Source organism: Acomys minous (assembly GCF_964271855.1).
Source record: "Acomys minous genome assembly, chromosome: 9".
Classification (NCBI taxonomy): Eukaryota; Metazoa; Chordata; class Mammalia; order Rodentia; family Muridae; genus Acomys; species Acomys minous.
In genome coordinates, this window is record NC_140490.1 from 53,211,514 (window position 1) to 53,235,683 (window position 24,170).

At 46.1% G+C, this 24,170-nt stretch overlaps 2 protein-coding genes across 2 annotated transcripts in view; one reads left to right on the forward strand and one right to left on the reverse strand.

The window, feature by feature from the left end:
- The window catches only part of SYCP2L (synaptonemal complex protein 2 like), a 58,889-nt gene extending 46,991 nt beyond the window's left edge, over positions 1 to 11,898 (reverse strand). Inside the window, exons 1-6 of the mRNA XM_084794651.1 lie at positions 11,778 to 11,898; positions 10,085 to 10,153; positions 8,730 to 8,867; positions 8,517 to 8,640; positions 4,896 to 4,996; positions 4,325 to 4,349 (exon numbers count right to left, since the gene is read on the reverse strand). Coding sequence (XP_084650777.1) covers positions 4,325 to 4,349; positions 4,896 to 4,996; positions 8,517 to 8,640; positions 8,730 to 8,867; positions 10,085 to 10,153; positions 11,778 to 11,786 — 466 coding nt within the window. The 5' untranslated portion in view covers positions 11,787 to 11,898. The remainder of the gene's footprint in view (positions 1 to 4,324; positions 4,350 to 4,895; positions 4,997 to 8,516; positions 8,641 to 8,729; positions 8,868 to 10,084; positions 10,154 to 11,777) is intronic.
- A 3,771-nt stretch (positions 11,899 to 15,669) lies between these two features.
- GCM2 (glial cells missing transcription factor 2) lies at positions 15,670 to 23,563 on the forward strand (the record flags this gene model as incomplete). The annotated part of the gene is made up of 6 exons (XM_084795176.1): positions 15,670 to 15,699; positions 16,132 to 16,255; positions 19,861 to 20,113; positions 20,244 to 20,356; positions 21,513 to 21,638; positions 22,628 to 23,563. The coding sequence occupies exons 2-6, from the start codon at positions 16,166 to 16,168 to the stop codon at positions 23,561 to 23,563; spliced, it is 1,518 nt and encodes a 505-aa protein (XP_084651302.1). The 5' UTR covers positions 15,670 to 15,699; positions 16,132 to 16,165.
- Between the last annotated feature and the right edge of the window lie 607 nt (positions 23,564 to 24,170).

The following is a 24,170-nucleotide window of genomic DNA, read 5'->3' on the forward strand; positions in this document are numbered from 1 at the left end:
AGCCCAACAACAATAGAAACTCAGCTGGACCTAATGTCCACCAGACTAGACTCATAGGTAACCAAGCCCGGATAGCCAGCACACCTCTTGAAGGTGTCTGCACCTTCAACCCGTGTTCCAGTTAGCTAACACCAAGCATCATCCTGAGAGGGGCTAGAGAAAATGAAAGGATATGGCCCTGTGACATAGAAGAAGAGAGCTTGGATGACAGAAGGGTAGCAGAAAAGTAACTCCTGAGAAGTGTGTCAAGACCGTTTGTAAAAAGCAGAAAGCATTTGGTTCATCATGGACAGCACAAAACATGAAATAAATTTTTGAAGAGAAACCAACAGAGAACTTGCCTGAGGACGCACGCACCAGGCAAACATGAAAATAGGCATAAAGAAAAACAAAAGAGTAAATAAAACTTAAAGCCATTGTAGGTATTTGAGTGGGGGGAGGTTAATAGATGAAAATTACTGGAAAGATAGGGGGAAGGTGAGAAGGCAAGCTGGAAACAGTGAGGTAGCCCCAGCTTTACATCAGCCGGAAGCCACTGCCCCCCATTTCCTATGCCCCAGCACTGAGGGTCCTAAGAAGAAAAGCAGTCAAGGTCAGCACTATGGTTTGGATATAAGATGTTCGCAGAGGTTGCCAACTGGAGGTGGTGGCGCTGTGAGTGATCACAGAGTGCCAAGCCCATGGCTACATTAACCTCACTGAGTTCAGAGCTCCATGGGCTACTAAGAACAGCAGGGCAGGGAGACCCGGGTGGAGAAAACAGGCCACTGATGGGTGCTCCTTCAAGGGTTTATGTTGTCCTCAGTCCCTATTCTCTCTCCTCCATGGCCACACATACCTCTAATAATCTGTCTCACCTCAGGCCCAAACGCTGGGGCCAGCTGACTGCAAAAACTTCTGAAACCACGAGACAAAATGAACTGTTCTCCCCTTACATTGATTTCTCTCAGGTATTTTGTCATAGCTACAAAAAGGAGGGGGAAGGGGAAGAGGAGGAGGAAGAGGAGGAAGAGGAGGAGGAGGAGGAGGGGGGGGATACACAGAGAAACCCTGTCCTGTGTGCGCCACAGTGCTGGGCTGCCTGACTAGATTTAAAGTCACTTAGGTCACATCTGATGTATCTATTATGGTGTTTCTAGGAAAGATTAACAGCAATGTTCTTTTTAATTGCATGGCACCATTCCCTAGGCTGGGGGCCAGCAAGAACGTAAGAAATCCAAAGCGCTCATGTTTCCAGCCCATGGCAGGTTTGGGTGGCTTGAAACTGCGTGCAATTCCAGCTTCAGGGAAATCTGTCAGCTCTGGCCTCCACAGCGACCCACATTTACAAGCGCATATATATTCATTTATTCATTCTCTGTCTCTGTGTCTCTCTCTATGTCTCTCTCTGTCTCTCTCTCTCTCTCTCTCTCTCTCTCTCTCTCTCTCTCACACACACACACACACACACACACACACTTTAAGTTTTTAAAAAGAATGAAGCTAAGTCAGGTGGCACAACTCAAAAAATCCTAGTTCCTTGGAGACATGAGAAAAGAAGGTGCAAGTTTGAGGCTGGCCTGAGCTACTGCAAGAGTTCAAGGTCAACCTGACAATCAAAGGAGGTGTGTCTCAGAGGTAGGGATCTTTGCCTAGCATGTGCGAAGAGGTTGTAAGTTCAATCTTCATGGCCATAAAAATTATCTTAAAGTTGAGAATGGAGATTTCATGAAATAAAAAGGTTAGGGAGAAAAAACAAAAAACAAACAAACAAACAAACAAAAACCCAAAAAACAAAAAACCAAGTAACTACTGTAACAGAGGCAAACGCTATGGGCCTAACACTGACGGGGAGATGGAGGATGAAACACGTGTATGTGAACATGAACACACAGTAAAGAAGAAGACCTACAGCAGCATCATGTTGGTGCTGACTAAGAGAACTCTAAGAATAACTCGAGACATGGAACACACTCATCACCAGAGAAGGGCGAAGCGATCAAACAGAAGCCACACGGAGCAGAGGAATCCCCCCAAAATGGAACACGAATGATAAGATTAAACCTTGGCTGAATAAACAATGGGAGATTAATCCCACAATGGCAGGAGAGATGGAGGGAAGGCTCCCAACAGAAACATCTTTCTACCTCAGATAGAGGAACTAGGCATCCACTCTGCAGAAGCTAGCAGGGCGCCCATGCAAACCAAAGACAACACGCAAGAACTTCCTTCTTGCAGAGAAGCTAGTCCCACCCCGACCCCAGGGGAGCCCTAGCCACGAACTGATGTTGCTACGATGTGTGGCACTGACTCCTCTCCATTGCCACGTTGAAGCATTCACCCCGATGTCATCTCTGAGAGAGGGGCCTTTGGGAAACTGAGTTAGATGAGGTCACAGGGGTGAGAGACCTGCATGGTAGGGTTGTCACCCTTCTGAGAGGGGAGACCAGACATTGCTGGTTCTGCTTCTCCACCATATTGAGACCCAACAATGCCAGGAGCCTAATCTCTGAGTTCACCCCACCCCCGCCCCGAGTAGCACAAACAAATGTCTGTTGTTAAAGCCACACAGGTCCTTGGTGTTTTGTCATGGCAGCCAGATCTGACTACAGTGGTCATCTACCAGGGTGAGTCTCCACCAGAGCAGTAGAGTTGCTGCAAGGAGCGCCCACAAGTGCACCACATCATGGTTATGGACCCAACAGACACCTCACGTGTGTACTAAGTACATACTGTTTAATGAGGTATGTTTTACAGTGTTGCAAAGGTTACAAAAGAAGGTACCATCATGTACTTTAGGAGTCACTCTTAAAGACACTATTGTTAATGAAATTCATAAAAAATAAAGAAGGAAAAAGAAAAGCAAATGTTGAGACCCACTAAGACAGCAAGGACCATGATGGCCAGTCTTGACAGTTTACTTGGGATCAATAAAAACTCTGGGTGTGTCTGTGAGGGTGTTTGTTTGTTCCTGTGTTTGTTTGTTTGGGGGTTATTTGGTTGTTTGGGTTTGGTTTGTTTGTTTTTTATTTTTCAAGAGGGTTTCTCTGTGTGGCCTTGGCTATCCTGGGCTCACTTTGTAGAGCGGGCTGGCATCGAACTCACAGAGATCCACCTGCCTCTGCCTCCCTGAGTGCTGGGATTACAGCTGTGCACCACTGCACGTGGCAGGGGGCTGAGTCTTAACCTGGCCTCTTTTTCATATGCCTTTGCTCTGCTGCCTGCCTGTGGTCCTCACCCACCACATACCATGACGTTCTTCCTGAGTTTATAAACCAAGCAGCTCTGAGACTGTGAGCCTGGATACATGCTTTTATTATAGTTATTTAAGTCAGGCATGTTGTGCTATCAACAAGAAAGCTAATGGATACAAAGGCTTTTGTTTCCAAGTATGCAGGACACCCTAAAGCTCTTGGCGCTGTTTGCTCAATTACCATCCATTGTGAAGTGTGACATCAGCTCATTAATAGCTTCTTAAAACTGAGCAGCACCCCAGGAAAATGACATTTTTCCATCTGCTCTGGGATGCTCAAACATCCCAAGTGCATCTTTGATTCCAGGACATCAAACTACCCTTTAACTAGAACTGAATGGAACAAAACTTCAGAATTTTTCAGAATCTTACCTTCTTGTATACTCTGGACAGACAAAATTATCATTGTTGGCTCTCAAAGTAAATCAATAGCTAAACCGATTTACTCCAAGTTAATTAATAGTAGCTAAACTTGTGCTGGTTTGTGTCTTCGGTAACTGTCTGTTGCTATAACCCGAATCTGGATCCACTTAAAGAAAGAAGGATGATGTAGCTCACAGTTCTGGGAGCTCAGAAGCATGGTGACATAATCTGTGACTTCGGGGGAGGAACCCGTGGGGGTCATGCCATGATGGCAGGAACACAGTGTGGAAGAGGGCAGTGGGCAGCAGACAGCATGAGAGCAAAGGGCAACAGCCAAACTCTGTCTGTAATAAAGAATTACAACTAGGTAATCAGTTCCCATTCTCGGGGTGACTAGCCCAGTCCCACAGCAGATCAGTGCCTTCATGGGGCTGTGGCACACGGATCTAACTACCTCACGCAAGATGCACAGTAGGACCAGGCCTGGACCTGGGCAGAAACCAGATCCAACCCGGAGAGCTAAACTCTTGCCGCTTTGGAAGACAAAGTGGCTTTTCATTATTGGCTGGGAGGAAAGTCGGCTACAGCAGTGACAAAAGCCACTAGATATATTGCAGAAAACCAAGAGACGTTTTACAAAGAAATGCCTTCCGACATCACAGTAGAACTATGTAAAATAGTCTCTTGACAAAAATTGGACAGACAGTTGGTAAGTGCCCATACACTTACCTTTCCTGCTATGCCTGGAAACGATCTAATAAAAGGGAAGGAAAAATGCAACTTGTTATTTTAAAGTGTCGCACGTTCCAACACTAATGCATGAATACTAACTGATAGAGGCTGAACTCAGAGACAGAAGGAAAAAAATCCATTAGAATCACGGTCACTTCATTAAAATGAGCACTGTCCCCCACAGTCAAATAATGAATTTGAATACATAAAATGAATGGCTTCTCAGTTTCCTATGTCACTGGCTGCACATATTAATGTCTATCACTCTTTCAATGATGTAACCATAAAATGTGACAATCTATTTAAAATCTGAACATAAAAGGGAAGGGTTTTTTTTTTTTTGGTTTGGTTTTTCGAGACAGGGTTTCTCTGTGTAGCCTTCGCTGTCCTGGACTCGCTTTGTAGACCAGGCTAGCCTCAAACTCGCAGCAAACCACCTGCCTCTACTTCCCAAGTGCTGGGATTAAAGGTATGCACCACCGAATCCAGCTGAAGGAGGTTTTTAAAAATCACTTAGACTCCTGCCCACCAGTGATGGCCTAGTCCCTTGAATCACTTCCATCCTTACCAGTGCAGTGTCAAGGAGGTCGTCCATGGCGTTAGTCAGCTGTGCATCCGAGGCCTGGGCTTTGGTGATCAGAAGTCCTGTTATTGTTTCAAGCCAGGAAGCCATGTGCACAAAAGAAACGCTGATGGAACCCCTGGGTCTCAGTGAGTTCCATCTACTCCACGAAAGTTACAAGATCATTGCCCACTAAAGAAAAGCAGCCTGTAGACCTTTCCCTACACATAATATGGGCTTCCTGTCTGTCAAGAGCAAGTCAGAAAGGAAGCAAACGGCCCAGAATTACGCTTAGGAAGCTCACACACATCAGTAAGATGGGACACTTGATGAGAATCAATGCCGAAACACTCGCAATGGACCTGTGCAGCACAGGGCAAACAGTGTGGCTTTGAGAAGCAAGCTATAGAAAGCAGACAATCAAAAAAGATGAGCAAAGCTTGGCAGTGGTAGAGCATGCCTATGAGCCCGAAACTTGGGAGGAGGGGACAGGAGGACTGCTGTGAGTTCAAGGCCAACCTAACTACACAGTGAGAACAAAAAAGATGAACAGTTCAGACATTGCTGCAGAAGCATTCGAGGCTACAGGAAACATGCTCCAGGCCTTGCTATCTTCTTCCAAGAGCTTTTAGCTCATTGGATTTTCCCTGATAGGAATATATGTCCAATTTCATGCTGTGATGCTGTGCTTAGAATGGTTGGAAATAACTTCTGTGACATCTTGAAACAGAAGCATTCAATAAAGTATGGGTCATCTTTGGACTATTTTTGCTGAGACCAGACATTCACAAAAATAGAAAAACAGATCTGGAGATGCAGCTGAGTGGTAGAGCACCTGCCCAGCATGTGCAAAGTCCGCAAGCCAATCTCTAGTGAGACAGACAGACAGACAGACACACACACACACACACAGTGTGGGGGATAAGAAAGCACATATACACAAAGTCAATAATCAGTTAAACATAGCATTAGTGACACGAACTATTGATTGGCCCCTGTTGAGTAGAGTTGGAAAGGGGGTGTTGTGGCGCAGTTGATCAATGCTTATGACTAGAAATGTTTCTCAAGCCCTTTCGTGTGCCCCGATGGTACATCATCTACCAGACACCCAGCTTCCTCACGGGACAGTAGCTATGGTTTAAGGATGTGGTGCTGTTCCCTCTTGGCTCTTAGGGGCAGGCCTAGACATAGGATTTCCACAGAGGACCCTTACTCTATGTGGTAGACTCAATTCCCAGGCACACTGTATGCTGAGCCTGCAATTGGCTTTTCAATACACAGCCTAGTATCCCTTTCTCCTCCACAGTGTCTATCTGCTCCCCTTGGCCAAAAACCCTTCAGAAGGTGCGTGAGATGGCTGTGACAATCTCATCACCAAGAAGAGTCTGGATAAAACGTGGACATTTTCACTTCAAAATCCAGTATGGATATGACATGGCCCTTTCTTACATGTTGGGAGCACATTTGTGACATTAGTCTCCATTGTCAACTTGACTAGATTTAGAATCGCCATAGAAACACACCTACAGGTGTGTCTGTGAGGGTGTTTCCAGAAGGATGGACCAGGTATGGAGGACCCACCATGGATGTGGATGGCAAGTGCTCTACGGCTGAACTATATCCTGGTTCTCTTTTTACCTGTTATTCTCTTTTACTGTTGGAAAAAGCAAGCATAGATTGGGGGGAAATGATAAAGAACTCCCAAGAATCTTTAATGCCCTCTACAACATTTTTTAAAGTCCCAGAGAGGGGCAGGCAGGATGGCTAAGCAGGTGAAAGTGCTTGCCACCAAGCCCGATGATCTGAGTTTGTTACCAGAGTCCATGGAGGGAAGAAAGAACTGATGCCCAAAAGTTGTCCTCTGACCCCCTACACATACACACACACACACACACACACACACACACACACACACACACACAGTGGCACACACTCATGGACCCACATTCACACTCACTAGACACATGACATATACTCAAAGACATTAAATAAAATAAAAAAAACCCAGAAAGGAGTTTGGGAAAACAGTTTATGTTCCTCCCTGAAAGGGACATCCCCAGAAGGAGTGGCAGTTTATATTAAAATGGTGGTACCCCCTTGGCCCAATCAGGTCTGAGTAAACTCTTAAGGGCTAGATAAGCCCAGGTGGTAGAACAGACTTATTACTATTCTCACTGCCTTCAGCCACTGCATCCTCCGCCCCCTTCTCACCAATAAACAGAGATAGCAGAAGCCTCACAACGTAGAGATGAGAATTGCTGTAAGAAGGTTGCGAACTTGCTTCCAGCTGCCATTTGCACACACTCACCATTATTACCTGGCTAGGTTTTTTGTTTTTGTTTTTGTTTTTGTTTTGAGACAGGGTTTCACTGTGTATATCTGGCTGTCCTGGAGCTCATTGTATAGACCAGGCTGGTCTCAAACTCAGAGATCTGCCTGCCTCTCTTCCCAAGTGCTGGGATTAAAGGCACGCACCACCACAACCCAACACCCAACAACCTGGCTAATTTTTAAAAGCAATAAAATGTCCCTCATTGACTTGGATAATAAAAAAATCTCTTTGCTTTTTCTTCTTCCTTTTCCCAATTGTGGACTTAGAAAGGAGTGAGGTGGATTAAGAGCAAAGGGAAGTTCTTGATGAGCTCTCTAGGTCTGATCATGTTCAGAAGGTCTCCTAGGAGAGCTAGCTCCCTGCTCGCCTCATCTTCCCCCAAGTCTCTGAAATGATCACTAACCTGCCATTACTAGCTGGGCTTGGCAGCACACAAGATATACCAGCAAGCCCAGCACGTGGAAAACTGAAGTAGGAAAACTGCTGAGCCTGAGGCGAGCCTCGGACCATATAGCAAGGTCCCTGTCTTGGGAGGGGGGCTGGGGGGCACAGTGGGGGTGGAACATAGAGGGCTGTGGAGATGGACCAGAGGACCAGAGTTCGGTTCTCATCACCCAAGTCAGGCAGCTCACAACCACCTACAAACTCTAGTTCCAGGGGAGCTGGCACCTCTGGATATCACAGGCACCCGCGCGCGCGCACACACACACACGCTCATGCACACACGCATGCACAGTTTTAAGAAACAAACTACAAATAGCAGCTTGGGAGGTAACTTATTTACATCATGCAGAAATCCCCGGGTTTTATGCCCAGAACTTGAGCAGGGAGAACACAACGTCAACGTCATCCTCAGAGCAAGTCCGAGACCAGCCTGGTCTACAACAGGCCCTGTCCCCTCCCTCCAGGAAAAACGACATGTGAAGAGCGGGGGTTGGTTATTTCACAACTGTGTGATTCCATATATTCTCCCAAAGGTGTTTTGGTTTTGGTTCTTGGAGACAGGATTTCTCTGTTTATCCTTGACTGTCCTGGAACTAACTCTGTAGACCAGGCTGGCTTCAAGCTCAGAGATTTGTCTCCAAGTGCTGGGATTAAAAGTGTGCACCATGACTGCCCCAGCATCTTGTTTTTTATTTTATTCCCCACCCCTGGGGGGGCTTGGTTTTTATTTTATTCCCATCTCCATCCCCATGGGGGGGAGTGCCTCACACCCCTCAGGCAGGTGCTCCATCACTGAGCAGCACCCTCAACTCCTCACAGTGTCCCCCAAGCCTCCCGGCTGTAAAGTGCACTTATCTTTGGGATGAGTCCCTGCTGGATTAGCAAAGGCTCCTCTTGGTCCGGATCATCTTTGAGGAATCTCTGGATACATTTCAGCAGCAGGGAACAGTTCTGGAACTCCTCTTTCTCCAGCCCCTGCACATCACCACAGCACACTGACTTCAAAACTCTTCCCAGGGCGCATACACTGACATTTCAGTCCCCACACAAAGTAAACCACTCACCTCATTCATCACTCTGTCAAGATGGAGGAGGAGGAGATGGTTATATTTCTGAGGCACGAGGCTCTCTTTCTGCTGAAGATATTCTTCCATCGTGTGAAATCTTGTGCCATGAAAGGCCTCAGTAATAAGAGACTGGAGCTGGAAAGGAGATGGTTTGTGGATTACTAATCTCCCAAAGCACATTTGCCTTATATTGACATTTCAGACTAATAGTGTACTCAATAAAAAGTCTGCAAGAGCTGAGGATGTAGCTCAGTGGTAGGGTTCTCATCTAGCACATGCAAGGACCTGGGTTCAAGACCCAGCACCACCACAAGAATGAATAAATGCCATTTTGTTTCTAAGGGTGCAGTCCAGTGGTAGAACACTTGGCTAGCATGGGAAGGACCCCCCTGTGCCGACATAATCACTGCAAATAATTATAACTCAGAGTGAAATAATATAGAGCAAAAGTACAATAAAGACATCAATCTTGAACTACAAATAGCAATATGTCTGATGATGATCACTCAACCAATGTTAGTTTTCATTTCACTAAAATACAAGGTATAGCAAGGCATGTTTAGTGACAATCACTTATCAAAATGTTGGAGCTTTTATTAATATCAGACAAAAGGTCTAGGTGAGGGGTTGGTGGGCCCCCTGCCACAGCTGCATACCATCAAGATTTTTTTTTAAGAGTTCAGACTCCCCACTGACTGAGTTTGACCACCATGAACTTGAGGAAAACTATGCTTCAATGATGGGTAAGCAGGTGAAAGCACTCAGCAGTGTTGCAAACCAAAATTACTCAAGCCTAGGCTCACCCATTAAAGGTCAGAAAAGTAAAGGAAAGAAAACAGAAGCTCATGTCTAGAATAAGGCAAGGTCTTCCTCACCTCGAGTCTCGGCACACACTCCTCACCTCCGTCCCTTCAATGAACTGACTCCCCCCAGCAGTGGGTTTGGGTTAGGTACCAACTTACAGGCAGGGCTTCCAGAACCACCTTAAATGAAGTCGGCCAGGGGCTTCACTGCACCTCCCATGAGTCTGCACTACAGCCCTGCTCTGTTAGGTCTGGGCACCCATTGTTTGGCTCTCTGCTGCTCCTAGGTGCCCTGAGGATGGGCACTGAGTTTGTTTTCTTCAGTGATGGCTACTTCTACCTGGAATAAGTGCTGGGCACTGGGTAATTTACAGTAGGGTTCTGGGGAGATAGTTGGAGTGAAGTTGAACAGACATGAGTGTAATGGGATATCACATGGTGAAAGCCAAGATTTTCCTGCTCCAGGCTTAAGAAACCGATGGTGCTAAGGAGCCACCCAGAACTCCCAACCATAGCACACATAGAATAGAAAACAAACTTTATCATTACCCAGAAAGCCCCTTGAGCCTTGTCAGTTCCGGCATCTTCCTTAACAGACTGCAGAGGGTTTTCATTTCTCTGTGTGCAATAAAAAAGATGTTCTTTAAAAAAAAAAAAATAAAAGTCAAAAACACATTTCAAGTTCTAAAAATAGAAGAAAAGTTTGTGCTGCTCTTTTGGACAGGTTTCGGTTGTTGCTTGTGTATATCATTAATCATAGGTTTAAATAGAATAATGGGGTTTTCCCCCAACATAGTATTTTTATTAATTATTTGGGAATTTGATACAGTGCACCCTGATCACATTCCCTTCCCTTTCCTCCCAGGCCTGCTGTCCAATCCTTGTGCTACTCCCCACCCCCCCCAAAAAGAAAACACTGATTTGTGTTGCCCATTTACTCACTGGAGCATGGTCAAACTCCCGCTACCCCATCCCTGCCCCTCCCCCATGTCTCCCTCCAGAAGCCATCAACTGTTGAAGAGCTATGGTTCAGTATAGAAGACAGTGGTTTTTTTTTTTTTAAACAAAGTTACCTTATTTGACACGCTCTGCATAAACAAAATACTACCTCACACGAAGCAGAGAAAACGTCTGCATAAATGCCCGTACAGAATAAACACAAACTCTATAGAGAGCACTATAAAATAGAAAGGGCTTCGTGTTAATTAAATTCATGTTTAAACTTAATCCCATAGTCAAAATTTATATTACAAGTTGTAATAAATTGGATTCAAATGATCCTTATATTTATGACAAAGTTTAACATTAGGGCTTATATAGTGAAATTTCAAGGTCCAAACATCCACGGCCCACAAAAGAAGTTTCCACGCATGTAGTGAGCTGGTATGTTTTCTTCAAGGGGCATTGCCGGGCCAACAGTTCTGCCTTTACACACAGCACCTAATCTCTTGGGCCCTGATAATTTCATGTAAAAGTACAATGTACACAAGAGAAATCTCCGCTAAATGATTCTTTTTAAGTCACCCTGGAGCCCGCTGTGGTGGATACCTCAACCCCAGCACTTAAGAGGTCGATTAAGAGTTCAAAATTGGGGGCTGGAGAGATGGTCCCGTGGTTAAGAGTTCAATATTATCCTCAGCTACGTGAAAAATCGATGCCACCCTGGGCAAGTGAGACCCTGGCTCACACAAGGAAAAACAAAATAAAATTTTCTTTAGGTTAACAGTTCTGTTTCTAGGAACTTAATCAAAGTCCCTAATGTCGGTATATTTTGCAATATTGTTATCATCATTAAGTCTAGATGGGAGAAAAAGACCCCCATCTGTCTCCGGGATTGTCCTTTTCTTGCTGCTGGCTGGATTACTGAGACAGGAAAAAGATAAAGAGATCTGCAGCAGCGAGTCTGGAAAAGTAGTCAATAGTTCTCTCAAAAGAGCTGCGGAGCTCCAGTCCTTCATTTCCTCTCCCCAGGGTTTTTTGTTTGTTTATTTGTTTGTTTGTTTTTTAGCAGAAGATCAGGATCCCTGTTATTTTCCCACTTTCCTGAAAGCTGCCAGCCAGGTGCAAACCCAAGAGGAGCGCCCCAAGGTACCCCGGTACCCCCAAGGGCTTGTCTGGACAGCAGAACAGTGCTGGGTCTCTACGCCCTATGCCCGAGGATGCAGCCTAGCCCGAGCATCACGGAAGACAGTGGCCCAGAATGCCAGAAGAGAGGCCCTGCTCCTCCCTTGATGTTACTCACCGCTGGCATCCAGAGGCCACAGCTCCTGCACACTAGCTGCGCAGCTCCACACCCGCCTACGCAGGTCTGAGAACCCCGGAGGAGATCAAAACAAGAATCCCAGTCGCAGGTGACGTTTGGACACAATCTTCTCCAGGAACTACAACTGGGTGAACCTGCTCCTAAACTCGGCTTGGCTCCGGGTGTTTGAGATTCTAGAGAGCGAGCACGTACCGAGGGCACGTGGTCAGGCCTGCCGGAATGAGCGCACACACCTGCGGAGAAAGGCAGGGAAAACGCACACCTGCAGGAGCTGAGCTGGTCCAGACTGGTACCCCTGTGGCTGAAGCCAGTGAAGTTTACTGCCCTCCAGAAACTCACCAATTTGCTAGCCTGAGTCTGGTTCAGAAGCACCATGGTTACTATCAGGATACTATAAAATAAAGTGACATATGGTACTTTAGTCAAAGGGAGAAGGATCATATTTATTTTTTGAGTCTCACTATGTAGCCCAGGCTCATCTTTTGCCTCAGGGTCCCAGGGTACTGTGATTACAGACTTGAGCCACTTAACAGAAGGACTTTTTAGTTAGTTTCCAGCTTAGTTTCCAGACACTTCATTTAACCTAACTGTGTGTATCCTAAGGGCAGGCTGCCTTTTGTAGAGACTAAATACATGAACCCATGAGTGGGGGTGGGGGTGAGTAAACAGGGCTAAAGAGATAGTTCAACCTGCCATAAAGTCTAAAGACCTGAGCCTCAGATCGGATGGTGGAGAGAAAGAACTGAAAGAGAAAATGTTCCCATAACTTAGCTCTGATTTCCATGTAGCCCTGTGGCATGTGTGCAGTACACACACACACACATACACACACACACACACACACACACACACACACACAGAGAGAGAGAGAGAGAGAGAGAGAGAGAGAGAGAGACAGACAGACAGACAGACAGACAGACAGACACAGACGGGGGGGGGGTGCCCCCTCCATCCCTTGTAGAAAACCTCAGCCAGACATGTTTTTTTCTGCTGTGCTATTTACAGAAAGAAGACTTTTGCCTACATGAACAAAAAACATATTATGTATAACTACAATCTCCGTTGGTAAGCCCGAATTTGCAACTTGGAAGTTTGTCTAAACAGTACTGAGCATATCAGCTCCTTAAAAAAAATCTCATCTCAATACACTCTAATTACGTCACCTATTTAAACCGAAACCTTGCAAATTCAGAGGCTTGCTCCTTCCTCAAATTAACAGATTTTTGCACATTAAATAGTGATCAAGAATGTGACAGACACAAATGCTGAGTATCTCAAGTCAATGCAAATAGCGACGTTAGCACTAGAGCACCACCTCTAAAAACCAAACAGGATCAAAATCCAACATAAATGGACTTCACTTAGAGAATAAAATAAATATTTTTAAAATCATAGACAGAAAACATCATTTTCAGAATTTGGAAGAAGTTATATACTTCCAAACCCTACAGTGGCAATAACAGAAGTTATTAAAAGCAACAAGACAGACATCAATACATCATAACTTACTTGTATTTTCATTTTGATTAGCTTTAAAAAAAAACCCTAACATTTTACCCACACACAATTACAGGACAACCTGAAGTGTGTGTTTTAATTCTTCACAAACTAAAAACCTTCTAGTCATTTTGTGTTGTTTTCTGTTAATGGCCTGAATGGTCCTCCTCCATTTTTGTCCCAGTTACTGGGGTTAGAGGCTTACGCTATCACCCTGGTTCAGTATGTTGAAGGGGCTGTTTGCTCTCCCCTCCCAAACAAATTCATCTGCCTTTAATTTATAAAGTACCTTTTCTGTGGAGGTGAGGGCACCAACATCCAGGCGTCCCTCCCCGCTGCCTTCTGTAGGCTCCAACACACATCTCTGGGCCTGTTCAGCAAATGCTTTTTCAACCTATTAAGGTGGCTCGTGGCTCATTGTTCATCTTTTTGAAGGACTGCCTCTAGGAATCTTTCAGAAGCATAGAGATGAGAAACAGTCGAATAATGCTTGCAGGACGGCTACAAATTGAACTTCATACATTTTCAGAGGTCATGTTAAATGGCTGGTTTTGAAGCTGTATTTTTAATGCAGTAAAAACAAAAAGCAAATAAAAAAACATAAATTGCCTTAAGTGGTCATTTTTAATGAGGCTTATATTTATTTTTAAAAACTTAATTTTGAGAGACACGTGAACTAAAAACAAAAACTAAAACAAAACCAAAAACTGAATGGCAGAAGTAGGCTAGACCCTGGCAGTCAGTAACATGAGGACTACTCAGTGGAAAACGGAGACACATCCTTGTCCCCAACTACACTCCAATGGTGACCCTATGAAAGGCATTTTTTTAAAGAACTTTGGTAAGATGTTCGGAAAATAACAAATCACTCTCATCTGCTGGGACTTTTTGTATTTAGAATAAGAATCAACCCAGCTTTGTGCTACAGGAAGAAAGCACAGGAACTGCTCCCAGCTGCCACCCACCCCATCCCCGACCCAGGTCTCTTCTCACCTCTGGTCCTAACAGGGGGGTCGGGTGCTGTGAAACCCGACTTTCTCTTGAGCTGATTTTCCGAAGCAAGCCCTCGATTGGATGTTAGAGCCCGGAGCTTGCACGATCCGATCCAATCTTCTTTCCTGGAGTTGTTGCATAGAAGAAACCCTGGCGGAAAGCCGCACCAGCTTTGGCGGAGGTTTGCACCGAAGCTGGGCTTACTCCCGCAGAAGGCGCTAGCCGGAACTCTGCTGTGCTGTCCTGCTTGGGTCTAAGATGCCGGTGAGAGTGCCAGAACAGACCCGAATTGGGGACACTTCCTCTAACAGTGACCTGCACTGTGGGATCTACTCGTTTGTTTTTATTTACTTATTTGCTATCTATTTACTTACTTGTGTATTTATTTATTTTAGCTAAGACTGACAAGGGCAGCTGGAAGGGCGCCAGCTGCAAAGCAGGTGCAGGGGAAGAGATTCTGGAAGGCCGCCTTGACCCAGGGCCGAGGGCCAGCACTTCAGGGACCACACTTGTGGCTTTTTTATGTTGAGTGTCCCGGGTGCCTATGCTGTCAAAGAGAGACAGGTAACAGACAGAGATCACCTCAGTTGCATAAGCTCTCTGCCTTCTAGACAGAGTCCTCTGATCCTCCAAAGCTGCTGAGAAGAAAGGTGATACCTCTTTGGGATGGTAGTGACAATCGCAATAGCAATAGGGTCTGCTTTGACATGGGTGTTCTTGTGGGTGGCAACTGGTCTCTCTCTCTTTAACTATGCATGCTGAGGCGGGAGGGGAGATAGGGATAAAAGGATGAGGAGAGAGGAGAAGAAGGGCGCTCAGAGAGGGAGAAAATTCTTTGGATTCAGAGCTCTAGTTGCAATTTATTTTCTCTCTCCCTTTCCATCTATCCCAGAGTCATCTGACCCCAACCTCCAGATTCACTTCTCAGGAATATTCCCTGTGGTCAGGTCTGTGCCAGCCTGTGGTGTGCGCATAGGCTTGAGAACTTACTGGAATGCCAGGCTGATGCTCCAACCAAACCAGAGACCTCAGACTTGGGGACAGCTTCGGACTACTCCAAGAACCCAGAGCACCAAGGAAGCTAGCTCCAAGGCTGGAGGCGCCTGCTGCTGGCCCTCCAATCTCGCTCACTTTTCCCACCGCACACTAGGGCTAGCTCTGGGGAGACTTCTGGAAAGCTTTGCTTCCACAGCCTCAACTCAAGGCCTCCCCAGAGCCCACAGAGAGGTTGACAAACAACTGGTTTGGGGTTTCCGATATAAATGAAAGAGCCCTACCTGTTCCCAGGGCCAACTGCTTAGCTTCAGTTTCTTTTCCCTCTGCGACTCACTTTAACTATCCCCTCCCTGCATTCCTGCCTCCTGCTAGGTGGAGAAGCCTGCTTGCAACTGACAGGTCAGGTGCTGGAGAGGTAACTCAGGAAGAGGCAGCTGGATGGGTCTGTACAAATCTGCTTAAAAATGCTAATGTTCGGAGGGAGACATTTCAGCACTGCAGCCTAGGACAGGGCACCCACCAAAGCCATCTCTCTCTCTCTCTCTCTCTCTCTCTCTCTCTCTCTCTCTCTCTATCTATCTATCTATCTATATGTGTGTGTGTGTGTGTGTGTGTGTGTGTGTGTGTGTGTGTGTGTGTGTGCCTGGCTGGCTGTCTCTGTAAGTCTCTCTTTCTCCCTCCCTCTTGTCTCTCTGTCTGTCTATCTCTGTATGTGTGTCTCTCTCCTCCCTCTCTCCTCCCTCCTCCTTCTCTTTCTCCTCCTCCTTTCACTCACCTCTCTAACCTTACTTCTCATTTTTTGGAGACAAGCCGCCCTGCGCACTCCTTGTTTTCATTTCTCTTTCAGGACCCTGGTCATAGAGTACCGGAGGCCCCTGCAGATGCCAGCAGATACCATGCAGGATGCAGACCCTGTGCTGTCCTATGGGATGAAACTCACGTGGGACATCAATGATCCTCAGATGCCGCAGGTGAGGAAGATGCTGCGCTGAAGGTAAAACATGACACCATCCAGCCAAAGAGGAAACCTGCAAACGGATTCATGGTGAGACACGCACACGCACACACACACGCACAAGGAGGAAAGTTGGACTCTACAGAGAGCATAGTTCAGTTTAGAGATGTGTATTTTTAAAGTGATTTACTTGTGCTTCTCCGAAATACACTTAAAGCAGCAGAAATGCAGACTTCCGTTCCTCAGTCAGTCATTCTTTCTCCATTCTCTTAACCACGGCAAAAACTGGGTCTCCTTTTTTTGGAGGCTGAGGCAGGAGAACTGCCGCAAAGTCAAGGCCAGTTTGGGCTACTTAACAAAACCTCATTGCAAAACAGAACAACAAAAAGCCTGGCTCCTTACTCATTCATTTGAAGTTCAAGAGAATCTCAGCTAAAGTAAGACGCGCTGGTTCTCACGTGGCCAAGCCAGACTCTAGGAGGTGACCGGAATCTCACAGAAATGTCCAGATGGGAGTGACTTACGGAAAGTGCTCCATCACGTGCATGAGAAGACGCCACAGTCAGGGTACCGAAACCATCCTTGCTCTACACTCACTTTCCTAGCGGTGAAATAATCATCCTTTCAGGGTAAATTTGTTTTTCATTATCAGAGGCAAGTACAGAAAATGAACCAGGCAACTTATGTTTGGATTGACACTAACGGCTTTAAAGTGTGTGTGTGTGCACGCGCATGTGTGTCTGTTTTTCATGTGCACACATGCACACTTAGGGCCTGAGAAGATTTGCTTTCCTAGCAGCTGTGAAGGTGAGTCTCCAGTAAAGTCTTGGTTCAAGTGTTTGAAAGTTGCCTGTATTTGGCTTCTGTGCTGTGCCAGGCAATATTCAAAGATGAGAAATGTGAGAGCAAGGTGTGTAGCCTCTAGCCGAGTTCAGCAGGTTTGATGCACATGTGTGTGGGGAGTTTCATTCTCTCGCTTGTGTTCAGCTTGCCTCCTTTAGCATCTCACAGGACAACTGTTCTAAACTAGACCACAGTATGCATGTCCCGTCACTGCTGACTTCTGTCAACGAAAGTCCCCATTGAAAAAGAATCAGATCCAAATAAAGAGGATCTCTCTCTCTCTCTCTCTCTCTCTCTCTCTCTCTCTCTCTCTCTCTCTCAACCCAATCCTGCTAAATAGGAATTGTTCTTCCTTTTGGGGAATCTGCCTTCATTTTTCATTGTGTAAATGATAGTATGCTTACACATGTGTGTAGAGGCATGTGCATGCCATGGTGATGTGTGGAGGCCAAAGGATGGCTTTCATGAGTCAGTTCTCTCTTTCTTCCATGGGATTTAAATTTTAACTTAGATGGTCAGGTTTGCAAGGCCATGCCTCTACCTGCTAAGCCATCTCACTGGTTCAGGGAGTCTGGTTCTTAATCAGGGGCATATCTAACATGTGAGAAGGGACAGGCACATGGAGACATAAAGAGCAATAACAAAACAATCTCTCTATCTCTGTCTCTGTCTCTCTCTCTCTGTCTCTATCTCTCTCTCCTCTGTCTCTGTCTGTCTCTGTCTCTGTGTCTCTCTGTCTCTCTGTCTCTTGTCTCTGTCTCTGTCTCTCTCTGTCTCTCTCTCTCTCTCTCTCTCTCTCTCTCTCACACACACACACACACACACACACACACACACACACACACACCACACACCACACACACACACACACACACACACACACACAAGAAACCTATCATTCTAGCCCTTCTGACTAACTGGGTGAGTGACCTAAACTGGTTATGCAACCTTGAGAGAGTCCTCAAATTTTTGTTAGCCTCAAGCTGCTGTCCTGTCATCAGATGAGGAAACTAGATAACCACCTCAAGTTCTACTCAGACATATGTCATTTTGTATCCTTGAATCGTGTGTGTGTGTGTGTGTGTGTGTGTGTGTGTGTGTGTGTGTGTGTGTTAACATATTAGATCAGATGAAACCTAATTTCAGGTACACATACCCCACACATACACAAAGATGCACACACACAATTAGAAACAAGCATAAAATAAATCTTTCAAATGCTGAATGGAGGCAAAGGGTTGAAAGCTTTTCTTTTCAGAGCAGCTGGCCTGCTGTAAATATCTTAATTTTGCCTTGCTTTCCATGATCTGTGATTATGCAAATGATAAAATGTCCCCAAATTGCATTCAATTTAGTGCATTGGGAGAAAAATGTAAAAATAGTCCCTCCGGCCTTATCTTTTAACTCACCTTTGTAATGTGCTCTGAGTCCTTTTTCCTGGAAGAGATTAACCTGAAGCACTTCCTCCATCTTGGAGATTTTGGTCCTCCATGTAAATTCAGACCATTGTTTAGAAAGAGTGAGTTGTCTGTAGATCCGAAGAAGAGCTTTCCCATGAAACAGAATGTTTATTTTATATTTTGACATCTGTGTGTGTGTGTGTGTGTGTGTGTGTGTGTGTGTGACCTTAATACTGAGCTGTGAAATTCAGAGATTAACATGTGTTTTTGTCTTCCAGTACTTGGAAAAAAACTGGGGGGGAGGGGGATTGGCACACACAGGCTCCAATAACCCTAACACCCAAGATGTGGAGGAAGGAGGATACAAAAGTTCAAGGTCATCTCTAGCTACATAGTGAGGCCAGCCTAGGGCACAGGCTAGCTTGCCAAAAACAAAAACAAAACCCCACTAAAGGGTCATCTATGTTGCAATTATACAGAAAATGACATTTATTATATCTTAAATGAAGCATGAGGCAAAGACCACCAGCTGTGGCTGCTACATCGATGCTCAGTCTGACAGAGTATTCCAAGCTCTGGTTCTTTGTTGAGGAATCCCATGTTGCTGAGGTGGAGACAAGTAGTGCAATGTCAGCCATAGGCCCCAATCCCCAAAGCTCACAATTTAGTGTGAAGATGAGGCCCTCCACCACAGTGCCTTTTCAAGCTCCCACGGCTAAGGCAGGAGTGTAGAGAGAAGCTCACCACCTCTCAGCTTTGTTGTTCCTGGGGTCATGGCTGGCATCATTGACAGGTTTGGGATAGAGCACCAAGAGCCAAAAGAAAAAGTACTGATCAGAAGATATCCACCAGTTAAATTGCATTTCAGTGGGAAAGCATTCTGACCACTTGCCGTCGTAGCGCTCAGAAGATGTAAAAATCTTTTCATCATCTAAACACACCAAGAAATAGAATGTCAGCCACAAGGAGCCATCCCAGCATCTAGGGTCAACTACAGGTCAAACATAACCTATAGCCAGGCCCCGGTAGCTGTGTGCACTCTGACAAGTCTCTTGATCTCTCTGATCTCCTTGACCTATTCTATAAGACAGGCCTGATAGTTGTCCCACTATAATGTGAAGGCTAATTATAATAAATATGCAAATGCCACTTAGAAACCTTATAAGCATCAATACCTTATAGACGTGCATTATTTAGGACCCACCAAGCTTGTGGCTGACAATTGATATTGTATACTACAATAATTTGGGCTTGTCTGGAGCTATAAAAAAAAAAAGTCCTGTTTTATCTTCCAGTGCATGGAGGAAGTTAAAGGCGGGGTGCTTATGATTTGGGCGCCCTAATATAAAACCCTATTCTGTCTGCCATCGTTTCCCAGGAACCAACCCACTTTGACCACTTCCGGGAGTGGCCTGACGGCTACGTGCGCTTCATCTACAGCAGCCAGGAGAAGAAGGCTCAGCGCCACCTGAGCGGCTGGGCCATGCGCAACACCAACAACCACAATGGCCACATCCTCAAGAAGTCCTGCCTGGGCGTGGTGGTGTGCACACGCGCCTGCATGCTGCAGGATGGCTCACACCTGCAGCTGAGGCCAGCCATCTGCGACAAGGCCCGGCTGAAACAGCAGAGTGAGGGCAGGAGAGCGACAGTTGGGGCAGGGTGGCTTTAGAGCCCTGGGTTCTCTGTTCCCAGCCGAGGTCTCCTTAGAAGGTCTGGGCTGCAGGTTTAGTTTAACATTTCTCTCTCTGGGGTTTGCAGAAAAAGCTTGTCCCAACTGCCATTCAGCCTTGGAGCTGGTCCCTTGCCGAGGGCACAGCGGGTACCCTGTCACCAACTTCTGGCGACTTGATGGCAACGCGATATTTTTTCAGGTAAGTGACCATCTTAATCAGGGTTACTATTGCTGTAATGAAACACCATGACCAAAAAAGCAAGTTGGGGAGGAAAGGGTTTATTTGGCTTGTACTTCCACATTGCTGTTTATCACCAATGGAAGTCAGGACAGGAACTCAAGCAGGGCTGGAACCTGGAGGCAGGAACTGATGCAGAGGCCATGGAGGGGTGCTGCTAACTGACTTGTTTCCCCCAGGCTTCCTCTGCCTGCTTTCCTGTAGAATCCAGGACCTCCAGCCCAGGGATGGAACCACCCTCCGCCATTGGTCACTCATTGAGAAAATGCCCTACAGCTAGATCTCAGGGAGGCATTTCCTAAACGGAGACTCCTTTCCCTCTCTATGTCAAGTTGACACACCAAACCAGCCAGGACAGTAGGGTCAGAACATCATTTGTACTAAGTACTTCTGTCATACAACATGGAACAAACTGCCTAGCACCTGCCCTGGAAATTAAAGCTCAGATTCCCTGTAAGCTCTCTGATTCCTAGGAATCAAGGGATAAGCTCTTTGGCTAGATTTTGTTGTTTCCCCAGACAGAGTCCGGTGCACAACCCAGTCTCACCTGGAACTTGCTAGGTAGCCCAAGCTGGCCTTGAACTCATGATTCTCCTGCTTTAGTCTGCTGAGTGCTGGAATCACAGCTGCGTGCCACCTTGGATGGCTTGGTGTGTTCTTTAAGGGCCAGATATATGAACCCAGTTACATTTGTTTGAGAGAATATTTGGGTTGCGAGTTACCTTTTAAGATATCTGTTGTCCTTGTTGTCTTTTTTTTTCCCTTAGAAAACAGGGTCCTGATATGTAGCCCAGGATAGCCCAGAACTCACACTGTAGGCCAGGAGGGTCTCATACATACTCTGTCCCTCCTACCTCAGCCTGTCAAATACTGGGATAACAGGCATGAACTATCTATCATACACAGCTAAGATGTCTGCTATTGATGCTATTTTACTTTGAATAACTCTTTGTTATTTTAAAGAACAGTAAAAAACCCAAAAACAAAACAACAACTACAACAAAAACTTTGCAATCTAAGAAAGACACAATTCATTTTGGACCAGCTCCCAGCACACTTGGCTTTTTTTTTTTCCCTAGAGAAACTGATAGACTATTCAATTTCTTCATTAACACAGGCCAAAGGAGTTCATGATCACCCCAGACCAGAAAGTAAGTCAGAAACAGAAGGCAGAAGAAGTGCCCTCAAGAGACAGATGGCCTCTTTCTACCAACCCCAGAAAAGGAGATATGGAGAGCCTGAGGTAACGGCTGACACCACCGAGATCTCTGTGTTCACTTACATGGCACACTGACAGCTAACTGAAAAATAGATGCCATGTATCAATAGCAAAGGTTTAATTTCATATGAAAATTACATATATCTAGCAAATGTCATAGTTAGTTCTGGGCTCTAATCCCTTCTTTAAAATAGGTAAATGTTTCTAGAGGTGATGTCGTTAGGATGTTTGCTGCACCTGGGAGACAGAGGCAGGAGAGCTTGAGGCCAGCCTGTTCTCCAGAGGGAGTTCCAGGACAGTCAGGAATACACAAAGAAACCCTGTCTCAGAAAAACTAAAAAGGAAAAAAAGAATCCACCATCTATTTGATGGCATCATACTGGGGACCAAGCCTAAAACACGGGAACCGTTGGGGGACATTCAAGATCCAAGCACTAGCATCAGAGTTTACAAAGGAACAGACAAGTTTTCCTTTGGCAACATGATCGAAGTTTAATCCCCCACCAAAACAGGCAGAAAGCATAAGCAGAGGAGACCCACATAATTCAAGCCCTTCCACACGCCAAGTGCTGAAATGCGGTCATGCAATATAGGGCTACAGAAACCCTCTGAGGAGCTACAACTAAACCTTGTGCTTAAGATGCTGATCCTTGGTCCAAAGAAAACAATACAGCTGTTCAGTTGGGAGGGCCAGCACAGGATTTGAAGGCAGGTCTAAGTGGCTCCCGGGCCTCCACTATTAGAAGCACATGGATGAGAATTGGTACATCAGCTTCTCAGACCCACCCTGCCTGGCTACTGGGGACCTTCCTCCTTCAGTGCAGTGCATCCATCAGTAATCTCTGGACCCCAGGCCCAAACTGCAAACCTTAGCAGGGCACGGTTCACTATACAGGTGTATTTTATTTATGTGGTTGGTTGTTGCTGTGAGTCAAGATGATCACATCATTTACATATTATATGTTATGGTATGTGTTGTGTGTCATATGTTTGTACTTGTGACTTCTTCGTAGGCAGGAAGCACTCAGGACAGTGGTGGACACCTCAATGGCACGCCTGCCCTGGAACCCATGGAACTGTTTGATATGACTGCTGATACCAGCTTCCCCACTACAGGGCAGCCCTGCCCTCCCATCCAAAATTCTGATGTTCACAGAGTTCCCTGTGACCTAGCTGCCTTTCAAGGAGACCTAATGCTGCCCTTTCAGAAATACTCAAATCCAAGCATCTATTTGCCCAGGCCACCTTGGAGCTATGAATTGGCAGGCCGTGGGGTTACGGGTTCAAATCCATATCCCAGCCTGTATAAAGAGTCCTCCGGTATGCCCAATGATACAGACTGGGTCCATCTGAACTCAATTCAATATAATGTCAGCTCATATGGTAGCTATGAGAGAAGCTTGGATTTCACAGCTAAATATCATGGCTGGAAACCTACGCATGGGAAACCCGGCCTTGAGGAGAGGGTTGACTATGGGCAGTGCCAAGCTCTGACCGCATGCCCTTATTACAACTCAGAGCTGCCCTGCAGGTACCTGCCAGCACCACCAGCAGGCACTCAGGCCCTGCAGACGGTGATCACCACCACGGTGGCTTACCAGGCTTACCCGCACCCTGCTCTGAAACACGGTGACAGCATGCAGGAGGTTAGCAGCCTTGCCAGCTGCACCTACGCTTCTGAAAACCTCACAGTCCCCATCTACCCACAGGCCTTAGACCCTCCCGATGGAGTCATCCAAGCAGCCTCTCCTTCAGGGAGAGCCCCTGTGAAAGTCCTTGGCGATTGCCACTCCGCCGCCAGACCCACTGTGGCTTTTCCTCACGAGACAGAACTCCCCAGGGCAGATGGGGCGGAGGCATGGGACGTGTGTCTGTCTGGAGTGGGCTCTGTGATGGGTTTCTTGGATAGGACAGGGCAGCCCTTCAGCTTTGACAATGAGGACTTCTAGAAGGATTCTAGGGCACACACACCATGATAATGGCGTGCATACAAAATGTACATGCTTATGGGCAACTACCAATTGTTTTAATGATTCAGCGTGTGTGTGTGTGTGTGTGTGTGTGTGTGTGTGTGTTATACAGGCCACAAGACTGGAGTGAGCATAAGGGTATGCTGAGGAAATTACCAGTTGGAAATGATAAGTGCTGCAAGTTTGCACAGCATTTTGAAACCCGCCATACTACATAGGCTATTAGGAGTTTGAGTCCCACACAGGAGCAGATAAACTAGTTGGAGGGCAGCGATGCACGGGCCTGACTTCCCTTAGCCTCCGGGCTGAGGATCCTATTCTCACTCTTAGCCTTTTCGATTTGGACTGTTAGGGAATTTTACACATCCACACACAAGCAGCATCAAGAACTTGCCTGAGCAGCTTCAGAGTGGAAACCCGGAGAGAAATGTATGACACGCAGCAAGTGCTCTGTTACACTCTGCAGGATTTTCCACAGATCAAACGATAAATCTGTAAATCAAGAGGAACCGTCCATAGCCGGGGGTACCATGACACCTGTGAACTGAGGCTCCCAGCGAAAAGCCAAACCTCACCTGCGTTAAGG